This window comes from Mercenaria mercenaria, chromosome 2, assembly GCF_021730395.1.
Source record: "Mercenaria mercenaria strain notata chromosome 2, MADL_Memer_1, whole genome shotgun sequence".
In the NCBI taxonomy this organism is placed as follows: domain Eukaryota; kingdom Metazoa; phylum Mollusca; class Bivalvia; order Venerida; family Veneridae; genus Mercenaria; species Mercenaria mercenaria.
Window position 1 is genome coordinate 117,610,877 of NC_069362.1, and position 25,503 is coordinate 117,636,379.

The following is a 25,503-nucleotide window of genomic DNA, read 5'->3' on the forward strand; positions in this document are numbered from 1 at the left end:
CTCGCAACCACTGCACCCAGGACCTTCAGACTTCACATGCTGATAGTACTTATTGAGTACTCGACCCCTACTGACTTTGGGGTCACCAGGTCAAAGGTCGAGGCGCTGCGGGGGCATTTGTCACCATTAGTGACAGCTCTTGTTGCAGTAATGTGCTTCTTATTTTTACCAGGACATTTTTGTTAACAAAATTCTGTTTGCGAGTATTTCCAAGTATTTCCAAGTTAGTATCTCGAAACTTCTGTTCCCGTTCATGATATCTGGAGAATGGCACTGTGAGGTACCATAACTTTCGTGATCACTATGATAAAATGATGCCACTTTTTGTATGAAGATTTTTATTTCAATATTATTCTGATAAAAATATTTCCCATTTTGTACTTCAGCTTCATATTGGGAATAAAGCTTTCTCCTTTTTTTTTTTGTTCCGTCATGGATGCTATCTGTTCTATCAAGTGGCAGCTTTATGTTTTCTCATCCCTCTGTCATTTTGCATCTGCTGTGGATTGAGTTTGTTATAATGTTCTTCTCACTTAGACAACATGTAGAACCCTGCACTTTTGCTGTGTTGTATTAAGTTCAAGGTCATTTCCAAGGATCAAAGGTTAAATAAGTATAAACTATCTTAATTTCAGTTCCATATCTCATACCTGTCAAGACACACGCATTGTACGTGTATCACACGCATTTCGGCCCTAGATCACGCTCACATGCCTACTATTCCAAGTCACACACATTTAAAAAAATAAAACAAATCAAATTATTTTTTATAGAAAATCATTGAATCCAACTTGCCAGGCGTCGTAGACACGGTGTTATCATACCATTTCATACCGCATAATACAGCTTTTATATTCACCGCTGCAACATGTAATTTAACGCATGAATAAACGCCACAAAAAAGTAAATATGGAGGGAGACGATTCAAAACCAGGTCTATTTTGTGTTGGAAAAAACTAAATTTTCCATGTGAGAGTGTCTCCAGCTTCTAGGGGGTTTCGCCCCCCAGAACCCCCATGAGGGGCAACTTCCCCTTCAAACCCTGATCACACTTGTGGCCTTTGTAGAGCCTTGACAGGTATGATATCTGTACATTCCTGAATTGACTTTGATAAATTTAATGGAAAATGACAGTTTTGGGGGCAAGGGACAGTAAATTTGAAAATTCCACAACTCTGCGCTGATACCAGTGCAAAAAAAATCATAAAAAATCCAGTTTTGACAAATTCAAGGCAATTTTTAAGCGAATGTCTTGCATAGACATAGCACTTCATTATATGACATTTTCAGCCTGCCGATTCTGTTGATTCTGTGATAGAAACGAGAAAAACGCAGGTTTCAGGACACTAAATTTTGAGACAAAAATGGCCCAGAATGCACACCTTGCGCGGCCTGTACCATATTATCTGCAAATGACTGACCTAAAATGCACACATATTTTTAAAGCATGTGGCCAGACGAAAATAATGGTGGGAAGAAAATGATCTCATAACCGTTTACTTTTTCCGCAAATTTGAGCTGAAGCTGGATGGATGGATGACCGTTTCCAGTTCGTCTGACTCCGTTACCTCAGGTAAAGTTTTAGACCCGGCCGTCTACTTGGAGCTAGGAAAATCGATACAAGCACATATTTATTTTACACAATAATCACTCGTACGCAGGAATCCTTAGTTCTATAAACATCATAAATAACCAGTTGAATATACAGTACATATGTCTATTTTATTTAAAAAACGTACCCGGGCCAAATGCGAAACTGGCCCCTGCCACTTAAGAGGCAGAGTAAAGTGGAAGAATCATATCTTGAGTAAATGTTGATTTATCTCCCCTGTTGTACTAAATTCTCCTGTGGTCAAATATGTTGAAAGTAAAGAAGGAAATTAAATGAAACTTGAAATAATAACATACAGCAGTAAGAGGAAGTGCAAGATTTATAGCTCTGTCTCAGATAATAATTGACTTTTCTCCAGTTTTGTACCTATTTTTGTCACAGACTACCCAGGTGAATTAAATTAAACCTTATAAAATGATGATTGTTTGCAATAAGAGGAAGTACTGAGAATAAGGTATGTAACTCCTTCATGAGTAATGTTTTTGTTTATTTGTTATGTTATATTGAAAGGTTGCCAATCACATTAGAGGAACCTTTTACAACATTTTTCGCTTTTCCTGTAGGTCAGATCTTAGAAAAAAAACTTAGTTAACACTGTAGAGGTCTACTCGGTCATCATAAATCTTTGTCAGATTTTTTGTCTCTGTGAAGTCCAGGCTAAGAACAAAATTTGTTTAAATGAGGTCAAAAACTTGGACATTAAGATTGAATTATAGGAATCCTTGTTAACACTAGAGGCTATACATTCATGAAATGTTTGTCTCTGTGAAATCTAGGTCAGTGTCGAAAATGTATTGTATGGGGTCAAAAAAAACTTGATCTCTAGGTCAGATCATAACTTCTGGTGGCTACAGTTAATTATCATATTTTTTTCAGAATGTCTGTCTGTATGAAATCTAGGGCATTTTAGAACATGGTTACCTAAGTCAAAAACTAAGTTACTAGGTTAAATCATAGGACAACTTAGAGACTATATTTTCTATTTAATCTTTATGAAAACTTTGTCGAAATGTTTGATTCTAGGAAATTTGGGTCAAATTTGAAAATGAATCATCTAGGTAAAAAGCTAGGTCATAAGTTTTTCTTGAGTTCACCCTGGGGCTAGTTTTCCCTGTATGCTTGTATGGAAAACTTTGAAAATGTTCTACTTTGAAACCGCTGGCCTGACTTTGCAATAATTTCACAGCAGTGTTCCTTTGATGACTCTCTACCAAATTCTCTCAAGTGATTGTGATTTGCCTAAATATATTGTTTTCTAGTTTTCTGGATATGGCTATAATCATAGAAAATTTCAGAAATCTCCACAGTAATTGCTGGCCTGACTTGGAAATAATTTTACAGAAATGTTTCTTGGGTGACCTTCTTCCAAAGTTGTTCCATCCAAATGTGAAAACTCAGATGGGCAATCTAGGGCCATCATGGCTCTCTTGTTTATCAAATCGACAGAAAAGAATGTTACTGTCTATCAGGCTGTTCTCTTTTCAAAAATTTTCATCTCAAATTGCAATCTTGTTTGTCTGCTGAAATCTGACAAGGTGGTAAACTTTGGCGGCATCACATGATATACAGGTATAAGCCAGTATTAATTTATAAATTTTGCAACATAATGCCATGGCAACACATATATCAGTAGTTTATATGGAATATTGACACATCCAATGTACTCATTACAAGAGGGATAGGCCATGACTTGTTCTTACCTGAAACAAATCGTGCTGGTGTATAAAACTGATACATTAATTAATGACAATCAGGGCTGCGGAAATTTTGATAACTCAATCGGTCCGAAACGAAAATCCTGACATCGGCGCTACCCCACCCACCGCATTCCCAATATTACATATTTTGTAAAACGTGATAGGGTAAAGAAATAAGCATGTCATGCATTAAAACTGAGTTACCAGTCACCGCGCGTTACCATACAATGAAGACAGTTATTCAGTGTTATGTGTGATCGTTACTTTGTTTAAATTTCGATGTTTTTCCGAGATAATACGAGGCATTGAAAGAAATGTTTCTTTTCAAATATCACACAATTTTCATTTCTATTTTCAAGAAAGATGTAATACCAAACATATTGCCAAGTTTCATTGTGAAATTTCGAGATTTTAGAGAAATATAGACATTTAATAGAAGCCACCCCCTACCAATTTACTGGGCTAAATTTTGGCCCTATGGCCCTTTTATTGTATATTTTGGTAAAAGTTTCACTCGTTTGCATTATTTTTCACTTGGATTCTGAAATATCATTCATACCGTCATGAATAAGACCCAAAAGGATGCATTTTGTGCATTTTCTGACATTCTGGAGACAAAATATTGGCTTTTTAATCCCAGAAATCGCTGCTGAATAGGCGCATCTACTCAAAATATGGTCAAAATTCAATTTTTTTCAAATTTCACTACTATTTTGCATTGAAAACACCCTTTTATATCATAAACAACCGATCTATGACTATTAAGACTAATTGCGATGTGTTTTGAGAAAGTCTTATTTCAGCTCTTTATAGACACCGTGTGCGTAACTAGTCTAAAAGCCAACGCACGTGACCTTGATACCGTATACACGGCAGATACTTGTGATGTTTCCTCATTTTTTTGACGGAATTCTATAAAATACAATGCGTCAAAGTGAGTTACACGACACATTTTCTCTGCTAAACAGCCTCAGTATTTAAAGAATAATCTGCCGCGGACCGAAGTGTACGTTATTTGAACGCTGAGATCGAATTTCCCGCAAGTATAGCACCAAAACGTCACGCGGGTTGGCCATTTCACTTACGTTGTACTTCAATAAGCAACTACATTACTGTATAAAGTTATATGTTCTCTTCTGATGTAAACAAAATTTCATTTTTTGAAACGTTTTTTAAAAGACCGATTTAATAAACAGTGCCACTCCGGTTTTCTTTATCATTCGTGGTTGCCCGTCCATTTTTTTCTTTTTTGTACAGTCGGGTTGCAAAGACGATTTTCTGCATTTGTTTCAACTGGAGCCCCAACAAATGAATCATGTAATGTTTTCAAATCAAGTAATTGTAAAAATTATTTTTATCGGTTTTCCGTGTGATGTCTCATTAAATCAAAGACCTATAATGTACAATTATAGCTCTTTGATTAAATGCAGTGACCATTTGTTTGTTACCGTGATCAAACATAGCCTTTTGAAATAAACCATCCGTCGGAAGTGGATCCCCGTCGAAATGATTTGGATCCAGTCAGAAACGTTAGGAAACAAGTCGAAAATGTTTAATACACCGCAGTCGGCTGTCTGCAAACATTAAAGGATGTGCCGCGCGAGCACTGATTGCGTCACGCGCTAATTACGGACCGATTATCAAAGTGACAATCAGACCGATTGACACGTTTATTGATTATCTGAAGGTGCGACCAACAATTTCCTACTTGGCAGGTGATCGTGTATTGAGATATCAGACCGAAATTTACACTTTTCTCCATTTTTACGGGACCGATTTTTTTCGTTCTTTCACTTCACGAATCGGTCTGAAAAGTCAAAAATCGGTCCAAAACCGACAAACCGGCAAATTTCCGAAGCCCTGATGACAATGTCTATGTATTATATGGCAAGGTACTTTGGAAAGGTATTATATGGCATATTCATTTCCTGTTAAACAGACTCAATCAAATGCAGTCTGGTATTATTTTGCTTGGTTGCTTTCTATGCTTCCAATAGATCTTCCCACAGATTTTACTAATCAAGCTTGTTGTATGTCATCTGCACTTAACCCAGGTAAGGGTTTTTAAAAAAAGATATTTTACTTTTTTGGGAAAATCCTTTTACAGAATTCTCAACATTTTTCACTGATATCTTACAGAGCAACAGTAATGTATGACAGACCAGCACACATTTTCAAGGAGACCCCACTAAACGATCGGCACAAACTGTTTTTGAGATTAGCAGAAGAATACTCTGTATTCAGACCAAAGTGAGTACTATTTGTACTTAGTATTTATTTAGTCAGACATATTTAAACAAAGAATTAAAAGTTTTAGACAAAAAAATGGGGAAAAAATGAGTGGAGCCTTGGGCTGTTGGGTAAAGTATCAGTAGCTGGAGGTTGCCTGTTGGAAACCTGCTAGGGTTGCAACCTCACCTCTTCATTTAAAACCAGTCCAGGCTTCAAAAAAGCTACAATAAGGCCATAAGCTAAGCCGAAAAAAAGCAGAACAAATGTAAGGGAGGTAAATGCAGTAAGGAGTCTGACGTGTTTACTCAGTGGTAATGCCCCTTGTTAAAATTTTAGACGTTTGTTAGAAATTACATTTTTTTTTCTTCATGTACTTAAATAGGGAGTTGAGCAAATAAAAGTATTGAAACGTAACAGAAAATCCCTTTTGATGAGTGTATTTTTTTCTGTCAGGAAAGTTTGTACAATGTTTCTGCTATATGAATGGATATCCTTGGTATTCAGGTATAATCATTGATATATATAAATTCTATTGTATCCAGGAGTGGGACAGTATGTCAGGATGAAACAGCGTTCACAGTTTCTAATGGTAACGGGGATGCCTTTTATCTACAGAGTCGCCCAGCCCTTGTCATCAGTAGTACAAGCTGGACAGGTACAGGTTTGGCTTCTATGGCTGATTGGTTAATTACAATTCTTTATTTGAGGAAGCCATCCAGCTGGCTCACAGAAGGTCAGTGGTTCTACCCAGGTGCCTGCCCATTATGAAATAATGCCCAGAGGAGCACCTACTCTCTTCCTGCACCATCAAGAGCTGGAAAAGTCATCATATGCACTGAATAATATCTGAGTAACTGTAAACACAGAAAAGACAAAACAAAATCTTCTATGCCCATGATATGAAATATTTGGAGGGTTAAGTTTCTTTCTAGCAGATATGCTATCTTAGTAAGGAGGGTCACAATTCATAAAGCTGAGTATCAAGGCCACAATGTGTGTGTGTGTGTGTGTGGGTTTAACGTCTCTTTCAACAATTTTTCAGTCATATAAATGACAGTGTCTATTTGTAGCAGCGAGCACAATGCCCTACTTTATAGTGCTGCCTCACTGGAATATCACGCTGTAGACACGTGGCATGATACCCCACCAAGTCACATTATACTGAGACTGGGCTGACCAGTCCTAGCACTATCCTCTTAATGCTGAGCGCCAAGTGAGGAAGCTGCTAGTACTATTTTTTACGTCTTGGGTATGACGCGGCCAGGGATCGAACCCATGACCTCCCTAATTCGAAGCGGGCGCTCTACCACTAGGCTACGAGGCAAAGAATGTAACCTTGCTGTCTCTGAATTTCAAGATTATGATCAGAAACTACCAGATGCTGAAAATTACTGGTCTTCAAATGCAGATTTATGATCTAGAACACTAATTAAGATGTATTAGATTTCTAATTTTAGTGCATTTAATGGCAAATAAAAACTTCTCAATCATTGTGTGTTGTGATTTCTTGAACAAATATGTTTCATTTCAAGTCTGTGTGTTACTACATCACTGGGTTGATTCCTTTGTAAACTTGGTCCCCCAGTTGAGTAGTTGCATGCGATTGTCTTTATAGTATTTTAAAGTGATAATAACATTATAAAAAAAATCAGCAATCAGTTGGAACAAACTTCCTTGTTATAATTATAATGTGAACTTTTGCATTTTTTTTTTCAGAGGATGAAGACTTTGGTGTTTTGTTAGCAGCCCTCGAAGGTAGTGTGAAAGTTTTATATGTTAATTAACACCTCTTTCCTATAAGCTCAGAGATATAAGGTCTATCTGTGTGGACCTCCTTTCCTAGGTGGTAAGGACAGCTGACTTTGAATCACTTACCCTATAAACCGAGCTTCAAGTTGAGGTAGCTATCCGGCCTGCTGACAGAAGGTTTGAAGATCTACCTATGTGCCTGCCTGTGCCTGAAATAATGCTAAAATGGGCTCAGGGGTCATCATTCACCAAGCTGAAAAGTTACAGGAGTTTATGTATATAAAGCTTAGGATGCAACAAAAAACAAAAAAAAAAGTAAAAGTAAGAGTTTGTAATGTAGATACTGTAAAATCCTTAGTTTTTGTGAGGTATTAATTTTCGTGGATTTCATGGTTGAGTCAACACATGAAATTAAGTCCTAGCAAACAAGTAAAATTACCAATGTTTTTTTTTTTGTTGTTTAAAATTTGAAATTCACAAATTCATATCCCCTTGAAATGACTGTTTTGGGCAAAACCACAAAATTTCCTGCCCACAAAACTAAATGATTCTACAGTACCCTGTGGGATGTTTGTTTATCATGATAAATTGTCCTTAGACATTGCACTGCATGAAAATTTCACCTTACCACTGGTTTATGTAGGAAAGTAATCAGTTATATTTGACAAGTCTGGAGTTTGTACTTTTAGTTAACTGATCTCCAGATAAGTAATCTTGTTGAAAAAAAAGAATAGACCAGACAAAAGAAATGAAAATATTGAATGATTTATTTCAAATATACTATAGATATTCTCGTGCTAAAAATTGAGGCAAATTTCTTTGGCAAACTCATTTTAAGCTCCACCATTTGAAGAGTAGGGAGAGCTATTCTGCTCAAATGGGCATTGGCATTGCTGTCATCACATCTTGGTTAAGTTTTGTATCTCAGTAACTATCGCATGTATGTACACAAGACTTTCAAGTCATCAAACCTTGTTTTCACGCTATTCCTGTTCAATTGACTTGCACAGTGAGCACACAACGTCAAAAGTGGTTGAACAGGAAAAGTGTTAAAACGAGAATGTTTTGGTGGGAAAAACATAAAACAGGAGGTAGCACTTTAAAATAGGTTTCGAATCATGTGCATGATGTTAACACAATATATTGAATAAAATTCTTACGCCCTGATTTATAATTTTTGTTTACCTTTCCACTTTCATCTTTGAGCTCAAAATGACGTAGTGTGATCATCTGATTGGGCACACTGTGTGTGCTACTGTTAAATATCTTGTTGGATTTAATGTTACACTGACAAAATTGTACATCATATGACAACTTTCAATCTTTATATAATGAAGGAAGACCCCAGGTGCCCCTGAGTGCACTATTTCAGGCAATGGCTGGCACCCTGGTAAGGAGGGTCACAATTTTCAACTTTCTGTAAGTCTGCTGTATGGCTTTCTTACATGCATTCTTCATCCTAAGCAAGGTTCTGAGCCTACAGGAATGAGGGGCAAGTGATTCTAAGTCAGCAATTGTAACCACTCTTCGACATGGAGGCCCCAACTATCAGGCTGTGAACTGCATACAGTGTTTCCTAGTCTTGACTGAATTAAACTCAAAATTATAACCCTTTTCTGACTTAGATATTCTGTTAGACAGTTTAGTGATAAGTAAGAGAAAGCAAATCAGAGCAAATTTAGGAAATAAAGTTTGCATGAGTTTTACAGTATAATTTTCATTAAGTTTAGATATCTAATTATGTTTTTGCTTTAATAGGCAAAAGTTTGGTGCATTTCAGTGTAACTGATCTTTTTTTTCTAGAATAATAAATGAAACTGCATGTGAATATTTCAGAGTACGAAAAGCAAGTTTCAACTAAAACTACAGATATACCTGACATTGTCTGTGTTATAACAGGTAAAGTCACTTTCTTTCTTCCAAGTAATAAGTTTAGTCCTTTTCTTTTGATATTTTGAGAAAAAGACACTTCTCCAGTTAGGGAATTTTGAGTATTTGATTTTTTTTTTTTTAAAAGTAGCTTATGTTGTCTTCCATGTCAGTGTCAGTATCATAAAAATTTTGCTCAAACATGTCTTCAGCATCATTAGTTGACCACACTTGACAAGTAACATCGCTTCCTCTTGAGCACATGGGTTCAGGATGAGCTGTAAGTATAGGAGGAGGTCTGGCATCCCTTGTCCTGTGTCTGTTGTCAACAATTTACTTAAACTTCTTCTCCTCTGAAAGTACTAATCAGAATTACACTGTCTGTAGCATCTTAGCAAGGTCTTCCCTTAAATTTGTTCAAATTGGGGCACTTGATCTCACCTTTAAATGATTTCCTCCCATGAACCACTTGGATCTTCATCAAACTTTGTTCGTAACATCACTTTAAGGTCTTCTTTTAGATCTGTTGAAACCGGGGCATGGCCTTTTTCACGGGTCACTAAAGTTAAACAAAAAATACCTTTTGATGACCTCCTCATAAACGACTTAATGGATCTTCATTGGACTTGGTCTGTAGCATCATAGTAAGGTCTTTTCAATTTTGTTTAAGAAGAGGGCACTTGGCCCCTGTTAAGGGTCACTCGTATTATAGAAAAAAAGAACCTTCAGACAACTTCTTCTCATGAACAATTTCAGGGGTCTTTAGCGGTTTTAGTCTGTTGCATCATTGTAAAGTTTTTAGGTCACCTGAGCCAAAGGCTCATGATGAGCTATGTCTGTCGTCCGTCGTCAACCGTCCATCGTGTGTCCGTCAACATTTTCTAAAAAAATCTTCTTCTTGAAAACCACTGGGCAGAATTACACCAAACTTCACAGGAATGATCCTTGGGTGCCCCCCTTTCAAAATTATTCAAAAAATTTCATTCCATGCAGAACTCTGGTTGCCATGGCAACCGAAAGGAAAAACTTTAAAATCTTCTTGTCCAAAACTGCAAGGCATAGAGCCTTGATATTTGGCATGTGACATCATCTAATGGTCCTCTATGAAGATTGTTCAAATTATGCCCCTGGGATGAAAAGAGGCCCCGCCCCCATGGGGGGCAAGTTTTACATAGACTTATATAGGAGAAAATGACCACTTTCAGGGGAAGCTAGAGCTAAAAATAGAAAGAAACCTTTAATCAACTTATTCTCATGAAGTGCTTACTTATTCTTCATCTAACCTGGTCTGTAGCATCTGTGTAGGGTCCACTGTCAATTGTATTTAAATAGGGGCTGTAAACTCTGGAAGTAAATAGACATCATTGATAACAGCACAGTTTAAAAACCATAGTCACTAACAGCACAGTTTAAAAACCATAGTCACTAACTGAAATTGCTGGCACTTAAAGCAGCAAAGGGAAATTCCAATCAAGGCAAGTGCTAGTTTTGATTGCCATCAGTTATCCCAATTTAAAACATATGCACTAAGAATATGTCTTTGCATTTGGTAAACCCAGGTCTTGTTAATCCAACACTAGCTGGAAACTGTAGCTGAAGATTTTTCTTCTTAAACAGTACTACCTTTTGTCTACCATTTTGTCCAGCAATGTTTTTACACAGCTGATTCTTCACTTACTTAAAATTTGTTGACAAGAAGGAGTTTTTTTTTTCCTGTCCCATTTTGCAGCAAACATTATAGTTGCAATAAGTGTATTCTATGTTGTGCATAGTCAAGAGCAGTTTATGATAATTTTCACAGTTGAAATCACTAAATGTGACTGATCACAATATTGATTGATCACAAAATGTGTTATGATTTCTAGGAAAGGGGCCATTGAAGGAGTTTTATCAAAAGAAGATAGAATCTCAGCAGTGGAGCCATGTATCATTCTGCCTACCTTGGCTTTCACCCGAGGATTATCCATTGCTGTTAGGTAACATACTTGATACCTTAGTTACTTAGTAATACCACTGAACATTTGTAAAAAAACTTTCTTTTCGGTGGTTTTGTTGAAATAATATTTGAAAATTCCATTGATTCAAACAGTTAGATTACCACAATATCTTTTCACTGGTGTAGACTTACACTTGAATGTATAAAGATACTAAACAATTGAAAATTGTTACCAAAGATGACAGACAGTAAAGACGGAGTGAACAAAAACACATGCCTGCCAAATTAATATGTAAAAGAAATCTATACACATCTTCCATCATATTGTTTTGCTTGACATTTTGCATTTCCGGTAATTTAGATCATGGAGCATGCTGAATGTCAATATCGTCTGCATTATAAATAGTTGTTGAAACATTGTCTAAAAACCAAATTTGTATGAGTCATGTTGTAAAGTTAAGAATTTTGCTTTAATCAATAGTGTATGGAGAAGTATTTACACCTCTGGTACTGAGACATTTCTGGTAATTATCTCTCCCACCACACAGTGGTGTGGGAGACATATTGATTTACTCCTGTCCGTGTGTGTGTGTGTGTCAGTCACTCTGTCATAAATCTTGTTTGCACTCTAAGTCGGACATTTCTCATCCAATCTTCGTCAAACTTGAATAAAATATGTTTGCCAATAAGTTCTCGACCAGGTTCGATAACTAGCCAAATCGGCCCAGGCACTTCGGAATTATGGCCCTTGTGGGAGACATGCACTTTTCTCAAAAGCATCTCTAGTTTTTACCCAGTTATTTACATCCCACGATTGGCTGATAACGTATTACCAATTTCTTGAAAAAATTTACATAAGGGCTATTGCAATAGAGCGAACAAAGTTTGGCAGTATGATTGTTTTTGAAAATAAACTGAAAATATAAATTTATTTAATTTAAATTTACTCCTTTCTGTATTTAAATAAGTAAGTTAGAAGATATTTAAGTTTGGGATTGTATTGAAGGCTATCTGTCATATGTGATATTTTTCTCTTTCTCCCTGAAGGTCATAGAGTCTAATATAAGTATAATGTTCCCCTTAAGCCAGTGCTGGGGGTGTAAGCGGTGTTGCACATACTTCATTTTCCGCGATTGCACATGTCAACATCAAATATGTACATCTAGATGTCTGTAACGAGGAAAGTTTATTACCTCGCATAAACAGACTGCGTCAAACTGAGTCTTTTATTGTTTCACTTGATTGTGTTCTATGCTGGCAAAGAAGCTTCATGTAGATTTAATTCTTAAACTATTTAGGAATGTATTTTGATAATTGTATGTTTGTATTGCAGGAAGTGCAGATCTGGGTATATGTCTTCATAAATCATCAAGTGGCCTTGATCTCCCAATGAAGGTGGTTGACATGTTTGGTTGTTGTTTACCTGTTTGTGCCATAGACTTTAACTGGTGAGTTGTTCTGTGGTTAGTGCTTTCCCAGCTTTTTTTTTTTAATAACAGACTGGATGTTAAGCTCGCCTTTTTGGCTCAGTAAGGAGAGCAAAGATCTACAGCTCACAGGGTCATGAGTTCGATGTTCTCCATGATGATTTGATAAAACACATTGAGGCTGAACTCATTTTGTCTGCCACCCTGATGGGGGTTCGAGTCCCTCTTAGAGTGTTCAATTGTTCATATGAGGAAGCCATCTAGCTGGCTTAGAGGAGGTCAGTGGTTCTACCCAGGTGCCTGCACGTGATGTAATGATGCAGGGAAGGGCACCTGTGGTCTTCTCCAGTGACCAAAAGCTTGAAAGACACCATATGACATATAATTGTATTGGTGTGACATTAAACTTCAAAATAGAAAATTATGTAAAACAGTTAAACTACTAAGTCAAATACTTTCAAAACTTCACACATGTAAGGGAGAGTTATATAACTTGCCAGGTAAGGCCATCTAATGATGCTTAAGATAGATGTGTGGTGAATCCTAAGAAACAGTCTCACATGCAGAACGTTCACAAAATATGTTAAAAATGGCATAATTTTAATAAAATAAGACCAGAGTTGCATAACTTGATCTGAGAGGACATCTCTTGATTGTTTATAAGCTAGTATTTTGTTGAAGGAATTCAGATAGTAGAACAGGATGTAATATGTCTCCGATATATATGTTGTCACGGAAATATTTCCATTTCAGTTTAGGTGAGCTAGTCAAACATGAAGAAAATGGCCTAATATTCAACGATAGCCAAGGCTTAAATAAAAGTATACATGTAAGTAAAACAAAAAAAGAACAAGGCATTTTTTTTTGCCATTTAGCCAAAGCTGGCACTTACAATGATGTGTGCTCATCTCTCTGTCTGTATGTTTATCCATCTGTCCATCGATAATGTGGTTAGTGTTTGCTCAATATCTTTCATGTATCTGGATTTGTATTGATATAACTTGAAATAAATGTTTGTCCCATTGAGACAATAGTCTGTCTCCATCTGTTTCAGATTATGGTCAAGGTCAAGTTTTATTTGCAGATTTTTTTTTCATTTTTATATCTTTTTAAATCCAGATGTTGACATTGACCATTGACGGATGACGAAAGAGGTTGTGCAATAACCATTGTTCAGTTAGATATCATCTGAATCATTACAGAATTTCGCAGCGAGCTTATTTTAAATTGTCTCCCTAGGGGCAAAAAATTCATATATTATCAGTCTTGCATATTTTATTACCTCTCATGAACAGACTCAGTCCAACTGAGTCTTTTATTTTTTGTGTTGGGAGGAGATGGGTGGCTGAGATGCAGCCTATATTGCGGTATGTTCAACTATCGGCAGAAAATGTTTTTGAAGAGGGTTTGATAAAATAACCGAACACTTTTGGAAAATTGTATCAGTATTGTCAAAGAATCAAAAGAGAAACATCCTTTCCTTGGCTTTAATTTTGTGATCATCATTCTGGCCCTTGGCAGAAGTTTTAATGTTAACCTTGTTTAATGGAATTAGTAGTTTGTAGCCTGTCTTTTTCATGTTAACGAATGTCACGTTTCCATTTTAAGGTATAATTACAGTGACTGATAAATATCCTTACACATTTTAATGATCTGTTTAAGGACAGAACTATTTCTGTCTTGGTTATTGATATGTCCAGGTTCATTTTTATACGCCCGTTCAAAAAACTGGACGTATTATGGGAACGCCCCTGCCGGGCAGGTGGGTGGGCAGGTGGGCGGCGTCCACAGACTTTGTCCGGAGCATATCTTCTACATGCATGAAGGGATTTTGATGTAACTTGGCACAGTTGTTCACCATCATGAGACGGAGTGTCATGCACAAAAACCAGGTCCCTAGGTCTAAGGTCAAGGTCACACTTAGAGGTCAAAGGTCAAATTCAAGAATGACTTTGTCCGGAGCATATCTTCTTCATGCATGGAGGGATTTTGATGAAAGTTGGCACAGTTGTTCATCATCATGAGACGGAGTGTCATGCGCAAGAACCAGGTCCCTAGGTCTAAGGTCAAGGTCACACTTAGAGGTCAAAGGATACAAGAAAGAAAACTTTGTCCGGAGCATATCTTCTTCATGCATGGAGGGATTTTGATATAACTTGGCACAAATGTTCACCACCACGAGGCGGAGTGTTGTGCACAAGAACCAGGTCCCTAGGTCTAAGGTCAAGGTCACACTTAGAGGTCAAAGGATACAAGAATGAAAACCTTGTCCGGAGCATTTCTTCTTCATGCATAGAGGGATTTTGATGTAACTTTGCACAAATGTTCACCACCACGAGGCGGAGTGTCATGCGCAAGAACCAGGTCCCTAGGTCAAAGGTCAAGGTCACACTTAGAGGCCAAAGGTCAGATACAAGAATGACTTTGTCCGAAGCATTTCTTCTTCATGCATAGAGGGATTTTGATGTAACTTGGCACAATTATACACCATCATGAGAGAAAGTGTCATGCACAGTTCCTTTCTTTAGAATTAATTCCCTTTGTTGTTACTATAAATAGCTTATATTGTAACTTCTTCATTACTAGTCGTAGGGAAAAATCGAGACCACTTTTCTGTAGTACAACATGCATGCTACATCCAATTTTGAGGTGTATTTTGACCAATCTCTACCTGGTGAAGACTTTTGTGTGGACTTACATTTTTTTTTTTGGATTTTTTTTTTTTTTTTTTTTTTTTTTTTTTTATGATTAACTTCCCTTAGTTGTTACTATAAATAACTTATATTGTAACTTTTTTATAATTGACCATAGGGAAAAACCAAGACCACTTTTCTGTGGTACAACATAGATGTTACTTTCAAATTTTAGGTGTATTTTAAGGTCTCTCTACCTGGTAAGGAATTTTTTTTGTGGACTTAGGAAAACAAAAGACTTACAATAATTACTAAACAACCACAAAATTAAAATTCATTTGCAATACAGCAGCTAGAGTAAAGGAATTTGCTGTGACAGGCGTATATTGTGACATTCTGGCACTCTTGTTATAGGAATATTAGCATTAAAGACATTGAAAGTGTTTGTAGGTTTTAGAAAGATAGCAGGATCCTGTCAATATTTAAATCCCCATAGAATGGCAAATAGAAAACACAATCCATGACACAGTCTATTTGCTTCAAATTTTGTGTGCAGTCTGTTATTTTATTGTTCATCAAGAGATTGTAAAATAGCTTGGCATAAATGTTCACCATAACATTGCAACATCTTGTGCGCAAGACCCATTTCATATAGCCCCATAGTGTCAGACACACTTGAAGCTCAGAGATTAATTTGGTCCATTTTGTGTCTGGTCCATAGCTCCGACATCCATAAAGGGATTTATTGACCATAATATAATGACAGGGTTGCTGCACATCAGAAAAGTCAGGGAAATAAAATAAATCAAGGTCAGGGAATTGTCAAGGATTTTTTATGCCCCCAGCATCTACTGATGCGGGAGGCATATAGTGATTGTCCTGTCCGTTCGTTCATTCATCTGTCCATACGAGGTTAACCAAATGGGACCGTTTCATCTAGCATCAATACCCGTTACTAGAATGACTTGATACTAATGCAGATATAACCTGTGACCATTTTTCATCTTCAGACATCACCTGACCTCAGTTTGACCTTGACCTTGACCTTATTTTGGACATAGGTTGCTTTATACGGGCCATGTCTTGGTTAAGCAAATGACCGTTTCATCTAGCATCAATACCCCTTACAAGAATGAATTGATACTAATGCAGATGTAACCTGTGACCATTCCTCATCTTCAGACATCACCTGACCTCAGTTTGACCTTGACCTTGAACTTGACCTCGTTTTGGACTTAGTTTGCTTTGTATCGACAAGGATGCCACCGGGGGCATCAAGCGTTTATTGAACGCAGCTTCTTGTTTTTATCTGACAGTCAATGATCAATATCTAACAGGGGTGGATGAAGGCCAAGGTTCCAAACTTTGTTCCTGCAGAGAGGAAAATGACTTTAAACTTAAAAAAATTCACTGAAGGTTTTAAAATAACTTAATTAACAAAATCAGACCACCATTCAAGAAAATTTCTTGTAGACATTAACTCTTTTCTTTTGATTTTTTATTATGCAAGAAAAAAGGAATTATTTAATATGTAAAAAAATGGAGGTAAAGAACATATTTTATGATCAACAGTACTGTTATAAAGTCTGATTTATACGGATTCATAAATTTGTCATCCATCAAAGAATTTTGAATAAATGTTTAACGAATGTTGCAACAAGTCTCCTGGTGCAATGTCAAGGCCACACTTTTGAAGCAAATACTTAAACATTGAGTGATTAAATGACAGCCAAATCAACAGCATCATGATCATGACTGTGTTACATACAGGTTGTATGCCTGTTCTGGATAAAGGACATATGGTCATGCCAGTTAATCATGGGTCAAGTCAGGGACCTCCATGGCCAAGTGGTTAAAGTCTTCAGACTTTGAATCTCTTGCCACTCATTGCTGTGTGGTTCCAAACCTTGCTTTGGGTGTATAGAATTCTTCCATGTGAGGAAGACAAACAGCTAGATTACCTAAGGTCTGTGGTTTACCGAAGGTGCGCACCCTAGCCTAAAATATTGCCTGGAGAAATTCCTGGGGTCTTCCTCTGACATCAAAAACTGGAAAGTTGCCGTATGACCTATAATTCTGTCTGTGTGATTAAGAACCCAACAAAACAACGCAAGTCTCAGAGCAATTACGTTTCTATTCCCAATGTAAAACTTTGAACAGCCATGTTATGTATTGTTTCATCTACATATGTCATAATAATACAAAAGTACAGGAGATTTTTTCTTAAAGTGGCCATATTTACAAAATGAATCACTGAATTCCCAGGCCCAGCTCCCACTAGCTTGATAACAGCTTTATATAGCATACATGTACTCAAGCTGTGTCTGCTACACATGGTTAGGTACTAGAATGTTACAGGGTGAGAGAGTGGAGAATGTTACAGGATGAGCGAGTGGCTTATTATGATGCAATCAGTTACTTCCATTATTTTACAGATGTTACTACAGGGATTTCCCAATAACAGCAAGAAGCTTGACCAATTTAGAAAGAATTTGACTGGTTTTCAGACTACAAGATGGCATGACTGTTGGGTCAAAACAGTTCTACCAATTTTTGAGGACCAGTCTAGTCAAACTGCAGACAACAAGAAATCTCAGTGACAATTCTCTTAGTGATGTACATTTTGATCTGTGATTTTTACTTATTTATTTTTGTGCTATTTTTAAAGAAACGTATCTGTTTTTGAAACAGCGATAACTAAATGAGCTGCACCATGAGAAAACCAACATAGTGCATTTGCGACCAGCATGGATCCAGACCAGCCTGTGCATTCACACAGTCTGATCAGGATCCATGCTATTCATGAATGTTTTCTCTAATTGCAAAAGGCTTTGAAAGCGAACAGCATGGATCCTGACCAGACTGCACGGATGCACAGGCTGGTCTGGATCCATGCTGGTCGCAAATACACTATGTTGGTTTTCTCAATGTGCGGCTCAAATACAAGGTGCACTATGAGTTCAAACTATTCTATACAAAATGGCATAAAAGCAACTCAAAGACAGAAATCTGTAATACTCTGATATATAAATACAAAGATTCTTCTAAGATGTATTTATGGTGGTGGTAGAAATTGAGATGAACCGAAACAAGTACAACTGTCTTGCAGAAATAAACGTCAACAGATTTATTAAATTGTATTTTATACAAAAAAAACCTGTTACGTTTTGTCTTACTAAATATTTAAACTCTGAACCATGGTCTGATCATCACTTTATTTGCCAGGTTTTTAGCTCGACTATACGAAGTATAAGGTGAGCTATCCTACTCGACCCGGCGTCAGCGTCTTTCCGCGTCCCCACCTTGGTTAAACTTTTTTTACATTTTCTCTTTTTTCAATGTATCTCTGTAATTACTTGATGGATTTGATTCAAACTTGAAATAGTTATTCCTCATCATCATCCACATCATCTGACATAAGAGCCATAACTCTGGCACCAATATTTCATGATTTATCTCCCCTTTTCACTTAGTTTTTAAGATTAAAGTTTTGATGCACTTTCACTCTATCTCTGTTATTGCTGAAAGGATTTGATTCAAACTTAAAATACTTGTTTAACATCATCACCCACATCATATAACACAAGATGCATAACTCTGGCACAAATTTTTTATGATTTATTCCCCCTTTTTACTTAGAATTTCAGGTTAAAGTTTTGATGCACTTTCACTCTATCTCAGTTATTACTGAATGGATTTGATTCAAACTTAAAATCATTGTTCAACATCATCACCCGCGCCATATGACACAAGGTGCATAACTCTGGCACCAATTTTTCATGAATTATTCCCCCTTTTTACTTAGAATTTCAGGTTAACGTTTTGATGCACTTTCACTCTATCACTGTTATTACTGAATGGATTTGATTCAAACTTAAAATACTTGTTCAACATCATCACCCACACCATTTGGCACAAGGTGCATAACTCTGGCACCAGTTTTTCATGAATTAATGAATTATTCCCCCTTTTTACTAAGAATTTCAGGTTAAAGTTTTGATGTACTTTCACTTTATCTCTGTTATTACTGAATGGATTTGATTCAAACTTAAAATAGTTGTTCAGCATCATCACCCACACCAGTTAACACAAAGTGCATAACTCTGGCACCAATTTTTCATGAATTATGCCCCCTTTTACTTAGAATTAAAAGTTAATTTTGATGCATTTTCACTATATCTCAGTTATTATGAAATGCATTTGATTCAAACTTGAAGTAGTTGTTCCACATCATCACCCACATCATATGATACAAGATGCATAACTCTTGCACCAATATTTAATTAATTATGCCCCCTTTTTGCTTAGGCTGTACTTGTATAGTGTTTTGATACACTTTATCTGTACTTCTCTTATTACTTAATATTTTTGACACAGACTCAGGCTATTGTGCAATATCTTCACCCACCACTAGAGTTAATAAACACTCCAGTGACAGCTCCAGTTTTCTCAGATGTGCCCAGTTTCACTATCCAGCATCAAAATAGTCGAGCACGCTGTCTCCTGTGACAGCTCTTGTTAAAAAACCTGGTTATTAGATTGTCTAATGCCAATGGATTTCGGGCTTGTGTGCATGTGGTTGGCATCAATCTTAAGTTGATGTTGAAAGAAACTTGACTTTAGTAAGACCCAGGCTGGGATTGCATTTGGGTTCAGTGGAGACAAGTTCATTGTTACACAAAAATAACTATAAAAAGAATGGTTCCACTCAATGACTTTAGTTTTGGGTTGATGCATTGAAATAGATCTAGAATAGGGATGGTATATTGGGTCGACGGGGCCTTCTATGGTATTGCACTGCTATGGTGGTGCAATTTGCAATTTGTATTTAGGTAAAAAAAAGTACAATTCACGGCATCCCACTCTATTTGCCTAGTACATTTATTAAATTAATATAAATATTTATTTTTATGGTAAATTGGACAAAAAATGTTTTTGAAAATTAACAGTTTGGGCCAAAATTGACTTCCTGGCAATTGATATGCATTTGTGAATATCAAACTTTAAAGATAAAATAAATGTGAATTGTATTTGTTTGTTTGAATTGGCGAAACCTCAAAATCTGTGAATAAGAATAAGAACTATTTTTATACACCTGTCTCTGAAAGAGCGGGGCGAATTATGTGAACACCCATGGTGGCGGGCGGTCGGCGTCCAAAGCATGTCTGCTCTCTACGTCTAAACAGTTTTCATCAGATTTTCACCAAACTTGCTGACAATGTTTGTGGGCATAATATCTCGGCCAACCAGCCAAATCGTCCCAGGCACTCTTGGATTATGGCCCTTGAATTACTCGAAAAACTGCAAATTTAGCCTTGTCCGCTCTTCAACAGTTTTCATCTGGTCTTTTGTGGGCATAATATCTCAGCCAAGTTCGATAACTAGCCAAATTGCCCCAGGCATTCTTGGATTATGGCCCTTGAATTACACAAAAAACTGCAAACTTAGCCTTGTCCGCACTCTTAAGTCGAGCAGTTTTCATCGGATCTTCAAACTAGCTGACAATGTTTGTGGGCATAATATCTCGGCCAAGTGGGATAACCACCGAAATCACCCCAGGCACTCTTGGATTATGCCCCTTGAATTAGGCCAAGTTCGATGACGGGCGTATTTTGTGACAGTCTTGCACTCTTGTTTACAGTATTTAATAAATTATTTGAAAACCTCTCTAAAGAGTATTAAGTTTCAGAAATACACCTTACAAGTGCTTTAGTGTCTGATTACTGTTGAAATATCATGGTACTGAATTGCTTATCAATATACAGTATCACAGTGTCAGCATATTGCAAATAGATGATTCAGTTCTGGTAAATGGTTGACCAAAACTTTCCTCACAGAAGACTTATGACAAAATAATATTTTTCTGTGTTAAACAGCCTAACTGAGTCATTCAAAATGCCAATTCTATCTTTAAATATGCTTGAATAATAGTGTTAGCCATTTGGACAATTATTTGCCTATAGTATTGTACCTAATTTTGATTCTGAAAAAAAAAAGTTTCTTTTTCTACTGATCGATCAGATTCGAGAATTCCACAGATTCCCAAAACCAAAAATTCTACATAATAAAAACTTGCACATGTATAATACATGATAAAATCTGGACACAGCTTGGTGTTAATGAGGAACCCAATTTCTCCCTAAAACCACTTCAGTACAGATTTTTGGTGTTTTTCCAATTTGCAAGATTTTTAATCTGGATTCCAGACAAGCTATTTTATTCTGTGATTTCCAGTTACCCTAAGCAGTTACAATATACCGGTACTAGATTTATTGATTTCAGATTTCTGGAACATAACTTTCCCATGTCATGGAATATAGCAGGAAATCTTAGATATTTCCAAGTTAAAGAGGGATTATGTTCACAAAGTCCTTACGAGATCTACCTAAATTATGACCCATTATGTATAATAGTACGGTATTGAGAAGATATTGCGGAAGCTGTCTGTTTATGCTTAAAGGGGAATGATAAGTTATTCATCAGTTTTTTTTCTGTAGACTGGCTCGTAATCGATCAAAAAATTTTCTTGCAGAACCTTTTTTTACATAAAATGATACAAATGTATAAAACATAATACCAGGTATGAGAATTTGATCTTGCCTAAAATGTTAGATGATTATGTTGTCAGTTGGTAGACCTCCTGGTGTCCAGTTAATTACAGGTAAAATCTTTGGCCTTAGCAATTTTGTTCAGTAAGTGAAACAAATTATGTCTCCCCCCACCCACCCCTCTAGGGGTGACATATTATTTTTGCCCTGTCCATCCATTATCTGTCTGTCACACTTCATTTCCGATCAATAACTTGAGAACCATTTGATCTAGAAACTTTAACTTCATAGGATAGTAGGGCTTATGGAGTAGACAACCCTTGTTGTTTTTGGGGTCACTCCATCAAAGGCCAAGGGGCCTGAACATGGAAAACCATTTCCGATCAATAACTTGAGAAGCACTTGACCCAGAATATTGAAACTTCATAGGATGATTGGACATGCAGAGTAGATGACCCCTATTGATTTTGGGGTCACTCTGTTAAAGGTCAAGGTCACAGGGGTCAGAACATGGAAAACCATTTCTGATCAATAACTTCAGAACCACCTGACCCAGAATGTTGAAACTTCATAGGATGATTGGACTTGCAGACTAGATAACCACTATTGATTTTGGGGTCACTTTACTAAAGATCAAGGTCACAGGGACCAGAACATGGAAATCCATTTCTGATCAATAACTTGAGAACAATTTGACCCAGAACCTTCAAATTTAAAAGGATGATAGGACTTACAGAGTAGATGACCCCTATTATTTTTGGGGTCCCTTCATCAAAGGTCAAGGTCACAGGTACCATCTGCCTGTCACACTTCATTTTCGATAAATAACTGGAGAACCATTTGACGTAGAACTTGTAACTTCATTGGGTGATAGGTTTGTTTTTTTGTTTTGGGTTTAACGCTGTTTTTCAATAGTATTTCAATTATGCAATGGTGGGGGCAGTTAACCTAACCAGTGTTTCTGGATTCTGTACCAGTACAAACCTGTTCTCTAACGGCCAACTGTAACTGCCAACTTCCCCACATGAATCAGAGGTAGAGGATGAATGATTTCAGACACAATGTCTTTTATCAAATTGTCACGGAGAACATACGCCTTTCCCAGGGCTCGAACTCACAACCCCGAGATCCGTAGATCTGCACTCTCCCTATTGAGCTAAGCTGGTTGGCTTATTGGGTGATGGGGCTTTTGAAGTAGATGACCCCTATTATTTTTGAGGTTAGTCTATCAAAAGTCAAGGTCACCATGGCCTGAACATGGAAAACCGTTTCTGATAACTTGAGAACCACTTGACCCAGCATGTTGAAACTTAAGAAGATGATTGAAAATGTAGAGTAGATGGCTGGTATTGATTTTTGGATCACTTGATCAAAGTTCAAGGTCACAGGGGCCAGAAATTGGAAAACTGTTTCTGATCAATAACTTGAGAAACATTTGACCCAGAACCTTCAAACTTCATACTAGGGTGTAGGACTTACAGAGTGGATGATCCCTATTGATTTTGGGCTCACTTGAGCAAAGGTCAAGGTCACAGGGGCCTGTACATAGAAAAGTCTTTCCAATCAATGACTTGATGACAACTTGGCCTAGAATGTTGAAACTTCATAGGATGATTGGACATGCTGAGTAGATGATCCCTACTGTAACCAACCATCGGTGTCTCTTGGACTTTTGCTCCTGTCCCCTATTGACTTCTTGCCTATTACTACTGTGCATTGGGGGAGACATGCGCTTTTCTACAAAAGCATCTTCTAGTTGATACTAAAGTTTTGGGGCGAAAGGTTAAGGAAACACTGTCTTTTAATAAAAAAATTGTTGCTGGTCAGTTCATAGAGACGGGCATCAGTCTTTGTAGGAATATGTCTTGCCTAGCTAGCAAGGTAGGGGACAGAGGTTCGTGAGTATACAATTGTCTATCACATGACAGGCATGTCATAAACGGTTTACAACATGCTGAAAAATACGAAATCTATTTGTCATGTGGTTTGAAGGTTTAGGCAAGAAAAATTATGGTGCATGTCTGCATGCGAAGGACATCTGTTTCCCCAGCCTATGGGACAAATGTAAAGGTAAGTTTTATTTAATATTGAATGTAATCAATGTTTAACACAAGCTACAAAGCTCTTGCGCCAGTAACATGTACTTTCCTGTGTTTATTTTTACAACCCTTTAGATACTGAGTGTCAAAAAGGGAGCTACCACTACCATTTTTAGCTCGACTATACGAAGTATAAGGAGAGCTATCCTACTCTACCTGATGTCGGCGTCTTTCCGCGTCCTCACCTTGGTTAAAGTTTTTCTACATTTTCTCTTTTTAGCTCACCTGAGCAATGCTCAGGTGAGTTTTTCTGATCACTCGATGTCCGGCGTCTGTCTGTCGTCTGTCCGTCAACATTTAGCTTGTGTATGCGATAGAGGCTGTATTTTTCAACTGATCTTCATGAAATTTGGTCAGAATGATCACCTTGATGAAATCTAGGCCGAGTTCGAAAGTGGGTCATTTGGGGTCAAAAACTAGGTCACTAGGTCAAATCAAAGAAAAACCTTTTGTATGCGATAGAGGCTGTATTTTTCAATTAATCTTCATGAATTTTGGTCAGAATGATTACCCTGATGAAATCTAGGCTGAGTTCGAAAATGGGTCATCTGGGGTCAAAAACTAGGTCACTAGGTCAAATCAAAGAAAAACCTTGTGTATGCGATAGAGGCTGTATTTTTCAAGTAATCTTCATGAATTTTGGTCAGATTGATAAGTAATCTTCATGAAATTTGGTCAGAATTATTGCCATGATAAAATTCAGGTAGAGTTTGGTTATTGGTCATCTGTGGTCAAAAATTAGGTTACTAGATCAAATCAAAGAAAAACCTTGTGTATGCAATAGAGGCTGTATTTTTCAATTGATCTTTATGAAATTTGGTCAGAATGATTTCCTTGATGAAATCTAGGTCAAGTTTGAATATGGGTCATCTGGGGTCAAAAACTAGGTCACTAGGTCAAATAAAAGAAATACTTGTGTTTGTTCCAATTTTAATGATACTTGGTCAGAATATTTTTTTCCATGCAATCACTAGGTGTATGTTTACACTGTTATGGTGTATTATGGTGTGTTTCTCAGGTGAGCGACCTAGGGCCATCTTGGCCCTCTTGTTTCAACTTATCTCTGTAATTACTTGATGGATGTGATTCAAACTTGAAATAGTAATTCCTCATCATCACCCACATCATCTAACATAAGGGTCATAACTCTGGCACCAATATTTCATGATTTATCTCCCCTTTTCACTTAGTTTTTAAGGTTAAAGTTTTGATGCACTTTCACTCTATCTCAGTTATTACTGAATGGATTTGATTCAAACTTAAAATACTTGTTTAACATCATCACCCACATCATATGACACAAGATGCATAACTCTGGCACCATTTTTTCATGAATTATTCCCCCTTTTTACTAAGAATTTCAGGTTATAGTTTTGATGCACTTTCACTTTATCTCTGTTATTACTGAATGGATTTGATTTAAACTTAAAATAGTTGTTCAATATCATCACCCACACCATTTAACACAAGGTGCATAACTCTGGCACCAATTTTTCATGAATTATGCCCCCTTTTACTTAGAATTAAAAGTTAATTTTGATGTATTTTCACTGTATCTCAGTTATTATGAAATGCATTTGATTCAAACTTGAAGTAGTTGTTCCACATCATCACTGACTTCATCTGACATAAGGGCCATAACTCTGGCACCAATATTTCATGATCTATCTCCCCTTTTCACTTAGTTTTTAAGATTAAAGT

General features: G+C 36.9%; 1 protein-coding gene across 1 annotated transcript in view; it reads left to right on the plus strand.

Annotated features, from left to right (window-relative positions):
• Positions 1-18,311, plus strand: part of LOC123565050 (chitobiosyldiphosphodolichol beta-mannosyltransferase-like) — a 51,883-nt gene extending 33,572 nt beyond the window's left edge. Inside the window, exons 6-13 of the mRNA XM_045359050.2 lie at positions 5,449-5,559; positions 6,084-6,196; positions 7,258-7,296; positions 9,127-9,189; positions 11,025-11,135; positions 12,429-12,543; positions 13,276-13,351; positions 17,591-18,311. Of these exons, the coding sequence (XP_045214985.2) occupies positions 5,449-5,559; positions 6,084-6,196; positions 7,258-7,296; positions 9,127-9,189; positions 11,025-11,135; positions 12,429-12,543; positions 13,276-13,351; positions 17,591-17,755 (793 nt within the window). The 3' untranslated portion in view covers positions 17,756-18,311. The remainder of the gene's footprint in view (positions 1-5,448; positions 5,560-6,083; positions 6,197-7,257; positions 7,297-9,126; positions 9,190-11,024; positions 11,136-12,428; positions 12,544-13,275; positions 13,352-17,590) is intronic.
• Positions 18,312-25,503: the final 7,192 nt, after the last annotated feature.